This window comes from Passer domesticus, chromosome 10 (assembly GCF_036417665.1).
Source record: "Passer domesticus isolate bPasDom1 chromosome 10, bPasDom1.hap1, whole genome shotgun sequence".
NCBI lineage: Eukaryota > Metazoa > Chordata > Aves > Passeriformes > Passeridae > Passer > Passer domesticus.
Window position 1 is genome coordinate 38,389,757 of NC_087483.1, and position 12,253 is coordinate 38,402,009.

The 12,253-nt window shown below is 38.3% G+C and overlaps 1 protein-coding gene across 4 annotated transcripts in view; it reads right to left on the minus strand.

Moving 5' to 3' along the window:
- Positions 1–8,897: 8,897 nt before the first annotated feature.
- Positions 8,898–12,253, minus strand: part of LRP1B (LDL receptor related protein 1B) — a 622,229-nt gene continuing 618,873 nt past the window's right edge. For 3 of the 4 annotated variants that reach the window (XM_064435270.1, XM_064435269.1, XM_064435266.1), the window contains one exon: positions 8,898–11,047. In XM_064435270.1, coding sequence (XP_064291340.1) covers positions 10,907–11,047 — 141 coding nt within the window. In that variant the 3' untranslated portion in view covers positions 8,898–10,906. Of the gene's footprint in view, positions 11,048–11,479; positions 11,530–12,253 lie in introns of all 4 variants that reach the window. The other variant, XM_064435268.1, reaches the window with a different exon arrangement.

Genomic DNA, 12,253 nt, shown 5'->3' on the forward strand with positions numbered 1-12,253 from the left:
TTTGACATTCTAATAGGAAGCTATACAGCACCATGAGCAGAATCAAGTAAAGCAGATCCATCTCTGTGGTGGCTGCTGCCAAATTCCCCCCAGCTTAGCAAGCAGAACAGGTACAGAGAACTCTTAAAAGCAATCAAAACTGAAATTACAAGGGGAAAAATGTGGGATAATGGAGCACTTTGCTTTGCAAGGCTGCTGTAGGTTAAGTCAGGCAGAGTTTTCAATGGAAACAAAAAATCTCTATGCAGTGGCAGCAAAGAAAACTGAAATAGGCGATGCCCTTATTATCATAAATGCCTATTTCCCTCTGTATCCTTTAGGATATAACTTTTCATGGACCTCACTGCTGTGTAAGGTTATCATGAGCCCTGAGGGAAGCCAGCCAGTGCAGCCAAGCTGGCTGAGATGTCCCTGCTCTGGAGGTCGTGAGTCTGGTGCTCAGAGTGGGGCTGAGAGAGAGCTCAAGAGCCATCAGGAGGAGAAATGGCAGAATTTCAATTCCTCGGGGCAGAGAGCCTGGTGGCAAGGGTGAGGAGTGAGAGGAGGGAGCTGGAGTGCAAGGTGAGGGCTGCTGGAGAGAAATGCTGGAGAGAAAAGGGGTGTGATCATTGCAACTGCACAGAACAGACACAACGCCTTGCACAATTACTGCCTTTACAGAGAAGCATTGTTCTGCCCTTCATGAAGGAAATGTGGGGTCAGGGCCTTCCTAGGATTGCTCTCTGGTGTTCACTTCTCTTGCCTTCTTTTCTGTTTTGTGAAATCTTCCCTTTAGCAGCTAATAGTGCTGAAAGGGTAGGTAAGAGGAATCCCAAACAAAAAAATCCCACCTCACTAGTGCAGTTGGCAACATGACAAGACACCAGCTATTTGAAATGCCATCCTGGGGAAAGTCTCTTCTTCATTCTACCAGCACAGACCTTCCTTCAACCCAAAAAAAACTCAGAAGTTTCTTCAGCAGAAATGATTCAGAATGTTTGTAGGCTTTAACAGGCATAATGAAATTAGCTACATTGGCTACATTATCATAGAATCATAGAGCATCCAGGGTTCAAAGTAACCCACAGGGACTGAGTCCAACTTCTTAGATACATTAAATACTATCTGCAGGACTCTCTCCTGCCCAGAATTTTGCAGAGGTATGGATGCAGCCTTGTATATTTGGAATTTTTCTCTGCTGGAATATGAAGATATCTGCTCACAGTGCTAATTCAATTTGGGGGTTACAGATCATGCCTGGCATCAGCAAGGGATCAGTGCATGTCTTCACTCACAGAGCAAGATTTACCAGCAATGAAGTGACAATTCAGAGCTCTGTGATCACTTGGACTGCACTAAGGAGGAGACAGAATGCAAAGAGTCTCCTTGAGTATCCCTGCTCAGATATCACACACAGACCATGGGGTGCAGCAAAAGAGAACAACCAGACCCCTGTGGCCTTTGTGCTGCTCCACAGCCTGGCTGGAGGTGACATTCCAGCAGGACCCTCTGTGCTCAGGAGGTGTAGAGCAGGTCCCACCACAATGGGGTCAGCTCTGCTTCATTTTAACTCCTCACCTTCTTAAGGGCTGTAAAAAGTAGGGTAGTTTGTCCAAGCAGCTTTAAACTTCACCAGTGGAAACTGAGACATGTGCATTAAAAAAAAAAAAAAAAAAAAAAAAAAAAAAAAAAAAAAAAAAAAAAAAAAATAAGGACAGCAAGTGCTGAAATTGGCTGTTTAAGGATATTGCTGTCACTCTTGAAATTGGCTGTTTAGGGACATTGCTGTCACTCTTCAGAAATTCTGGAGAAATGCCTGTGGAGGCTGCCTGAGCTATAGCTGATGCTGTTAGAGAAACGTGGAGAGGGCAAGAAGAACCCCAAGGTACTGTCAAGCCCGGTGATTCTGTATTTCTTATTCTTAATTAAGTAGTTCCCTCCCTCGGTGCTGTCCACAGGGTTTCTGTCATCTGTAATGAGTATGATTCCATTTTTCTGTCATTCAACTCTTCCAAAACACCACAAGTTTTTAAACTGCAATTTGAACTCTGAAATTGCAGGAAGTATAAATAAAAGGAACTGCTCTGTACAAAGAACTCAATTTCATATTATCTGTACCCATGGAAATCCAGTTAATTTCCCTGACTTTTTTCAACCTGCCAGGGAGTAGGAAGAAAAACACCCTATGAAAACATTAAAGAAATAAAATTGCATTTGAGTACTTTGGAATAGGAATAAAGAAGGGTTGAAAACAATTTAAGAAATAAGAGGCTTCCAGTAACTGAGTCCTACAGACTTTGGATACACATAGTATCTATAGTGATAGTTACTCTCTGAAATAACTGAAAACAAGAATTCAAAGGATCCTATCAGATATGTAAGGTGCTTTACTAGTTATTTTCCATAACTTCCTGTGTGGAGTTATTATCCTGAGCTTTGACATCCCTCAAAGTCCTCTCAGCCAGCTAAGGTAAAATCTAAAGAGAATTATTTCCTCATAATATCCACATTTAAAATACACCACATAGCTGCAAATGAACACCACTCACCAAAACCCATAAGTCTCATTATTTATCTTTTTTTTTTTTCTTTTAATTTTAGGTAACTTACATGTAGCTTTCCATGTACCTCTTGGAATCTTCATCATTTTGCTCCACACCTCTGGAGACAGTTCCCTCTCCCAGCACTTGTTCATGGAGCCAGGCAGATTTTGTGAGCTCCCCAAAGGCTCGTCCCAGATCTAATCTTGCTCTCCATTACAAGACTGTGTAGGTGTTTTATTTTTTTTTTTTTTTTTTTTTTTAATTAAGAAGGGCCTCATTTCCTTCTCTCTGAGACACAACTGCTGCTTTGTTAGGTCAAGAAATATTTCCTCTCCTGATGGACTAATTAATTGCTCCTTGTCCCAGGGAAGGTAATACTTCTGTCCCCTCCCTTCAGAGAGTCACTGGGCTGGTCTGAGGGTGAAGTGTCCTTTTCAATGAACTTTCATATTTTACATCAAGCTGTACCAATAAACACACCTGGCCCAGCAGTGCAATGGAGTTTCAGTGTCCACAGGTTATCACCTGCTCCTGGCTGACATGGGAGCAATGAACCACCCCAGGCTGACTGACATCAGCATTTTTCTCTTTGGTGGACTGTAGCAATTGTTCTGATATTAATGATGCTAATGAAAATAGGATGTAATGCAGTAATATGTGACAAGATCCAGGTTGTCATACTGTATTTATGGGATATGGCTATTTGGACAGACAATACGATTGCTGCTTTTCAATTTTCATTATGGTAATTGATTTGCTGTTTCATTTACTGCTAATGGGCTTGTTAACCTAAATTATTTTATTCCTTCATTAAAATGTTAATTTAGAAAAGCATCTTTCTGAAAGTCTACTTTTAAAAGATACGTGAGAAGAAAATTCCTTTAAGGTATTTTCAAATATTGAAATGTTATCTAAATTTTAAAACACTTATAGAAGTAGACACAACTTGTAATGGATGTATGAATTTTTTACTACAAAAAAGAGGTTTGAGCTGCTTAGAGCCTTACAAGTAATTTAATATTGTTCCATTCAGTTTTGATATTCCTTAAAGAAATACACTGTTGTCAAGTCAGATGTGCTTAATTAGGACTTTTTCAGTGACAAGTTCAATCCTTTAAGACTAATTAATTCTACAACAAAATGCATGAGAGCTGTCATGTAGTTTGCCAGATATTCTTAAATCTGGGTAGATAATATTTGGGTAAGGATTATGGAGAACTGTAAGTGTTCAGCATGACTCAGTCTGGGCTAAGAATTTTGTTGGGTAAATAATATTTGGGTAAATAATATTTAGGTTTTGTTGGGTAAATAATATCTGGGTAAATAATATTTGGGTTAGGATTATGGAGAACTGTAACTGCCCAGCATGACTCAGTCTCAGTTAAGAATTTTGTTGGGCTAAAGAAGTGGGGCCAAACTCAGTGGTGGTGCTGGTGGTCCTTCACCCCACGAGTCCTTCAGTGGGACACAAGGATGTGTAATCCCTATTTCCCTGCCAGTCCTTCCATGCCTGACATTCCTTTCCAGCTGCTGCCACCGCACTCGGGGATTACTCTCAGCTCTCCCAGTGCTGTGTCCCCGTGCCCTTGCATTTTTAATCATAATTGGAAGTCAAGTGACTTTTACGAGACATGAATGTTAATTACCTTTCAAATTGCTGGAGAGGGTACTTTGTCTGGAGTTCCTCTGATTGTGGTAATTAATTAGTTGTGCGAGGTCAGCCTCCTGTCTTGCACAGTTCATTGAACAGCGTCTTTTCAAATATTTATAAAGATGTTTTAGTACCTATCGCTGAAAGCTGCATTAATGTTTTAATTTAAGCAGAAAAAAGCACAACTTAATCCTGTCAGACACAACTGTGGTAGTATATCTACATAACAGCAATCTCAAATTAGGCATTGTGTTTTATTTTACTCATGTTCATTAGGGCAGAAATGTATCTGATTCTGCATTGTAGGAAACAAACTAGAAAAAAATGAACTAGAGCTAAAACTGTAGAAAAATTTACATTAAGTTACTTTTCAGGGCAATGAACTACTAGGATTTCAGGAATTTCAAAATTATTAAAATAGCTAATATATGCAGAAAATCATCACAGATCTTCCTCTAAAGTTTAATATCTTCTGAAAGGTGTCAGACAACACACATCAGGGCAGAGCAAGGGCTGAACCCAATCATGCACACACTGACAAATCCCAAAGAAGGTCTATCTCAATGACAGACCAATTTTCCAGCTGCCTGTTGAGCTACAGAGCCCTACAGGTGAGAAAGGTTTTGTTTGCACTGCCACAGCTCACCACAGCCGGTGGAAAGGACACCAAAAGTCCTTGGGATCCCCAGCCTGGGGGAGCAGAGGCTGCACACCAGCCCTGGGGAGCTCACACATGGCTTTTATTGCACATTTTATCGACTCTGGTTCTGCTGTACAAAGAGCCCTGCTACACTCTTACTGCATAAAACAAGTTCCAATGGCTGCCAAGCTCTAACTGGAATATTGTGACTCCTGAAGTAAGGACAGACATGCAGCATTGCTAGCCCAGCAAATCTGATCACTGGGGAAGGCACGGGACGCCTTTACCCAGTTCTACTCCCCAGTGCACTCCTCCTGCTCTGAAAAGCAGCAGATAAGACCAGGCTTTTGAAGTTGAACAATTACAAGTGTACACAAAAATTCAAGATATACTCCATTTTTGTGTCAGGTAGGAGAAAAGAGATGTCCAGAATTACAACTTACCTGGAGAACCTTAACCTTACACATAAACCAGACCACTCATCCCATCTTGTTTTATACTTCCTAAAGGACATCTCTCCTGATGTATTATTATAAGACATGGCAGACTGCCTCCCAGTATGTGGGAATATTAATTGAACATTTCTTCCTATTCCTTTTAAAAAGAACAAATTTCCTTTCTAAAAAGATTTTTTTTTATGGACCTGTAGCACCTCAAAGTAACAGCACTATAGCTGCTATACTTACATTTCAGTAATCACTTCCTGATTTACCAAGCAGTTAATCTCATATTTGACCAAGTGTGCAGAATTTCTGTTGGGCAGCTCTGGGGATAGCTGGCCACACTCTGAATGTGTGAAGGAAAGGCAGTGTGTGATGTCCACAGCACAGCAGAGGGCAGAGCTGGAGGGCAGAAAGCTCCCCCTGAGCTCCCTGCTGCAGTTTTCTATCAGGGGTCACTGCTCTCACACCCAGCAACCTCGTGCTCTTCAGAGCTTCATTCCTGCTTTTCTAACCAACCAGGGCTCCACTTTGGGATACCCCAAACCTCAGAGTCCTCCATGGAATTAAAGCTTTGCCCTAACATTGGCTGCTGCTCTTTGGACAGAGCAAGCCCAGCGTGGCTCCTGCCCTGGTTCAGGTGCTGGTCTGACACAGAGCTCGGTGAGCTGCTCACACACACAGGGCTCACACACACAGGGCTCACACATCTAAACACCATCAGGTGGAAACTCATTCCCCGAGGCTCAAATGCAATCCTTGCCACCCCCTTGAGCTATTCAGGAGCTTGGACACTCACCTGTTGAGCAGGTCATCTCTTCAGCAAGGGTTCTCATGAATCTGCACACACTTACCTTATTCTCTTTATCACTAACAAATCCTCCAACACCAACTCATGTGACAGAATGCTGCCTGTGCATTACAAACAGTGAGAAACTATTGGACTACACAGCTTGTTTCCTGAAATCTTCTGAGGTGCCAACTCTTGTAACATTCAAAATTGTTTATTTAAGAAACATTTCAAGAAAAGGCCAGTGGGCAGTTTCTATAATCCTTATTTTTTTTTCTCTCCAGCATGAACAGACACTTAAAAAGAGCTTTAGCAGTAATCCTAAATTAATATTTCATTTGAGTTTCCATGGTAGTTTCAGCTCTTCCTATTCAACTGTGAAAATTATTTTTTACTCAGAGTAACTACAGATGAGTTCTGATACTATACTAATCACTGTATACATTTTGTATTTGTACGTATTGTGGTATTTTAAAGGTTTTTTTTTTACCAAAAAATGGATCATTAGAAGGCTCAGTAGCAGTAGTGGAGGTCAGCAGTATCATCATCTTCATTCCAGGGTAAACTGATTGAACATCCTTTGAGGCCAGCAGACAGTTCCCTCTATACAAGTTTGACTTTGAACATCACTGCCAGAGGTCACAAGAGGCACAACACATACCAAGTGATGTGCAGCTGGCACAGGGGAGCACAAAGATTCCTTATGCTTTTGTCTTCCTTTTTGTCACCTTAAAATATGGGCACTGAATGAGAAACCCCTGCCTCCACGAGATCTGTATTTCACATGTGGAGATGTGAAATACAGATAAATTAGTGACCTAGGATGATAAATTATCCTTCCTTCCATCAGCCATCCTTCTGTCCAGCATAGATTTGAAAAATTCCAAATGCCCCAGTACTTTTGCAGAGATGCCCAGGGTTGGACAGACAAGATTCATTGATGGTCTGCTTGTTCCACGTGAAAAATATTTTCACTTTTAAGGCTGACAACCTTGAGAACCTTTTATCATCACTGACATTGTTTTCCTAGATCATCTTCTCATCCTCTACAAAGGGGACGGCATTGGTTCTATTCTGATACATTAGGCACTTCCACAAATTGAAATGTTCACACAAAATTCGATTAATATATGTGGCTACACTGATTCTGATAAAAACATAACAATTGCTGCTACATTAGGAGTTTCTCAGCAATCTCACTGCTAGGTAATAGACTGAAGTAGGAATTTTAGGCATTCCACTAGGGAGCTTTCCTTCTGCAAACATCAAACACCATGACTGTCTCAGAAATGAGAAAGAAACAATTAGAATATGCTCAGCAAAATAAATATTCTCAAATCTGCTTCCTAATGTTCATCAACAGGACTGCATTGATGTTGGCAATCTCAATTTTGTGGAGTGAGTAATCAGAGTACCAGGAACATCACCCATCTCAATTTGTCATTTAGAGTTTTGTTGTCATCAGAGTTTATCCAAACTCTTGTATAGACCAAGAGAACAATCACAAGGCAGAGACTCCACTGCACTATCATGTAAATAAACTGGAATAACTTCTGTGAGGAAATATAAAATTGATTAGATGGAACTATAAGATTTTCAACACATCCTTTTTTTTTCTCATGTTTTGCATGGAGATTCTCCATTCAGCAAAGAATTTTAGAACCTAGTTTGTGATGGAGTACATCATGTCCCCCTTCAAACTTAGATTTCTTTCTGTTGTCTATTGAATGAAAACATGGGTATTCCTTAGCCTAAGAGCACAATGTCAATGAACAGTTCAATTTCTGTAAATAATTTTAATTCCTACTATTTGTGGAACCCACAGACACCTTCCCATTGCTAAGCAAAATCATTAGTACTGTGAGAGAAAAATTTTATCTCAATGAATTCTATGCAATAGTACAAGACTGGCATTTCACCTGAGTGTTCACTGGATGCTTTCACAGGAAAACAACCGGGAAAAGCCTTGCAACTACACTCTGAAGAGACAGATTCCTCTATCTGTGTTGAAGCCAATTTTTCTTTTTACTTCTAAGCTTGTGTCAACTTACAACACACATGAACCTGTGCCCTAAATAACAGCAAAAAGGCTGTGGGAATGTGAAAAGTTAAACATTTCTCTTGTCCCTTGTAAAATTTTATAGAATTTCCTGCCCAAAACCATTTTACTGAACTTCTGAGGATGCATGAATAAGTAATTGATCAGGTTCTCAATCTTTCACCCTTCAGCTCCTTGTGTGTTCTGCCCACCTACAGAACCTGGGGATTCTGGGGCTGTTGAAGGATTGTGGAGAGAGTTCCTGTGGAGAACCTTGGTAAAGCAAAAAAACAAACAAACAAACAAAAACCCCTTGTGGATTGTTACACCTATGTGTAACAATTAAGTATGGCAGTGGTATAGCTCAGTATCTCCATCAAAATTCTGCCTACGTACTTATGACCTCATTCTGATCCAATATAAAATATTTAATAGCTCCACTAACATCAACTGTGTATTTATAAGGAAATAAAAATATTATTTATAAAGTGATTAACTCTCAAGCAGGTGTAAAGTAAATAAAATGTCTCAGTGAAGGGAAACTGAGACATCACAATAAGTAAAATTCCTCAGGCCTGTGTAAGTATTCTTGCTTTAACTCATGTTACTTCTATACCCACCAGATAAAATTTAGATCTACCTGAGTTTTGAAGATAAGAGATTCTCTTCCAGAAAATTAATGGCAAGTTTCTGAAATTTCCAACTACTTACACCTCATAACAACTGCAATTTTGGGAAAAAAAAAAATAAAGGAGGGCCTAATCCATCTCTGATGATGTCAGCAGAACAAAGGCAGAACCTGTGGAATCATAGCTGTGTGGTATGAAACTATTTAATACAGTATTTTTATAGAAAAAATAATAGCTTTAAAATTCTATTGACATTAATATACAGCTATACACCTAAGTCATCCAAACACGTGCAGAGCTGCAAAAACATTCAAATAGAATTTGTATAAAAAGCAAAAATTCTCATTAAGAAAATGGATTTAGCCATTTGTACAAAGTAATATTTTTTTTGCTTCAATTTGCTCTTTCTTTAGCTTTCATTTTATAAGTTAAATTTAAAAATTAGTCAACACACTGAATTAAGTCTGTAGATTTTCATTTAAATAAATCAGTCAACAATTTTTTTTATAAAGTATTTAACACTTCATTGTAGAAACATAGGCAAAATGACTATTATAACCAAAATGAAAAATACTGTTCAATTTAAAAAAATGTACTTAAACAAGAACCTGAAAAAGTTTATGATATGCATAACATTGTTCAAGCAAAATTGCACTAGTATTACATAAATCAAGAGTTTTATAAAGGCCCCAATATGGCAAAGTTTAGAAATAGGTAGTATGCATGCACAATAGTACAACAAAAATCTCTTATAAAACAGCAGTTATTTTTGTAATGCTTGTACAAAGGGAATAAAGAGCAACCACAAACATATTTAATCTGTTAGGTTAATATATTATGATAGCTAAAAGTCAGTCATGTCTAGCAGAGGAAGGAAGAGTCCTCCACAACATATGTGTGAATACGTCTTTTGTGCCTTTAAAGTTATGTATAAAATATTTTGATTCAGTTCAAACCTGAAAGTAATTGTATTCTTTATTTCCATCAAAATTAAAAAAAGAGTCAGATTTTGCCTCTTAGCAACAACAGAAAACAGGCCAGGTCAGAGAAGTGCTGGAAACTGATACTGATGCTTTTCACTTTTGATACTTGGACTTTGATATTGAACCCAGACTACAGAAACTTAGGCTTTGCTAAGGTCACACTAATATGCAGCTTTTACCTCCACAATACCACAGTTTATCTTAATTTAAAGAAACTGCCGTGTTCTGAATCCTTTAATATCACTAAAGAGGTGTGAGGGGTTTTATTTATGATTGTCAAAACCGAATGCTGTGATCATCTGAGTGTGCTTAAGGTTTGGGGTCTGGCTTTTTCCCTACTGCTCTGTGTGAGCTGGGGAGTTATTAATCCATAAGAACTGCGTGTGATTAAGTGAATAAACATGTAAAGCATGTGTAGGCAATGCCCTCTTGTGCTCTAGGGTGGCTACTGTCCTACAGGACTGTTGGAGTTTGTATGCTTTGTCCCACAGCAAGTAAGGTTTCAGCTTCCAAGATATATTGTTACTATGTTCTATAAGGTTTTAATAAATACAAAGCTTGTTTACATGGTATATATGTTTAGTATATCATGTACAGTCACTGAATTTCTGAAACATAATCATTGTGTTCATGCAGATCATTAGATGTTTCACTTCTATAGTCTTGTTTACTTCTTGGCAACCTAAAGCTAATTCAAAAGCAAAGTTATGTTTGTTTGTGAAAAGTTATCTAGCTTCATCAGGATCTGAAGAGAAGTTCTAATGGGCACAAAGAAGAGAGTAGACCATTCAATCATTCTTTCACCATTTAAAATAAACAAAATTACACACTGTACTACAGCTTCCAGACTACATAATGAAAAAGTGCAGATACCATCTTCATCGATTAAGTAGAACCAAAAAAGTTCATAGAAAATAGATTGCTCATTTTCACGCTACAAACGAATATGTTGTTTGCCATTTTAACAAATTTAAAGGTGTGTTATTTCAGCAGCATTGTTGTAAATTGTACCGTAGTGCAGTTTCTTTTTCATAAAAATACCTTACAAATGGTCAGTCAAAAGTCATCAGCAAAAGAAAAACCCAGAAAACAATCAACCAAACAAAAAACAGAGGTAATGCTGATGCCAAAACAATTATAATACTGTTGGTACATAGAAAAGTAATCCTTATATTTTTATACATTTATACAGAGTATAAAAGGTAACAGCAGATTATGCCACAGTCTCCCTTATCCCAATATCTATTTTCTTTGGAAGAAGTTCTCTTCTTTCATCAACACTTGCTAAGGAGTTTCGACAGTTTTGTCCATCCACGTATAACTTTGCATATACTGGATTGGCGTAATTTGTTGGCTGCAGAGAAATTAAGCAAACATTAGACCAGTCAGACAGAATCAAAATTAGCATTTATGGAAATGGAAATGGCTTTGTTAAAGCAAGAACAAGTACACATAAAATACAACAGGACGTATTTAATAGATACCTGGACGTCTGCAAACCTGATGATGAGTTAATTATTTAGTTGAAAATTAAATTCATGATGGGACATGCTATTAAAGTAACCAATGACATGACATGCAGCATATTATGATATTAAAACCATAAAAACATTGACAAAAATTAAATTAAAAACCTTGAAAAAATGTCTCTGAGGTTGACTTGTCCACCTTATTACACTGGAAGATTTCAGAATAGATATGAAGGAGTTTATAGAGAAGGTGCACTGTGAGACCATGTGACAAGTTTAACAGTAGAAAACTGTAGCCAACAGTTTCCATATATTACCTGTTCTAAGACATCAGCATCCCATCAATAGCTGACCATGTTTTCGAATTCTGTGGCCCAAATACACAACATGATTTGACCAAAAAATTCAAGACTTTCGTCATGTAAATTAAACTTTAATAACAAACCAGCATAACTGTTAATATATCATAGCAGTTACAAATTGAGAAATCTTTTCTCAGCAATTTTGGTGGTTTGGACTGTAATGAAAAAACATCTGTTGAAAAGAGTGGCACTTCAGCATAGGACAAGTCCATTTTTAATGCCTCAAAGTGCTTCATTGTGTGAGAAATCCCCTGAGTCTCCACTGCTTCCTTCATACTTTGTACCTTTATTGTCTCTAGAAAAACTTTGCTGTCCAATTAGAGTTCAGCTTTTACCATGATAACATGAAAAGGCACCTTGTGATCAAAATCCTCCTCTTTTTATAACTAATTTATCAGCACTGCTCTGCTTGCACAGATACTGAGTGGAACATCAAGAAGCTCTAAAAAAGAGAAATTAATTTGTTTGGTGTAATTTGAAGTGGCTAAACTTTGAATTGGCCAAACCAGAACTGAGGAGGTTTGCCTGACTTGAAAATATCCTGAGTACACCCTGGGAAACAAGGAATGAAAAATGACTTTAAGTCTTAGTTCTTCCTTTCCTTGTTGCTTAATTCTGTTTCTGAGCCCAGGATTCAGATATTCCCCAGGCTGGACAGCTACAGCAGCTGCTCAGTTAGTGAGTTAAAAGCTGCCCATTCCATCTATTACAGATGAAAAAGTGATTCCT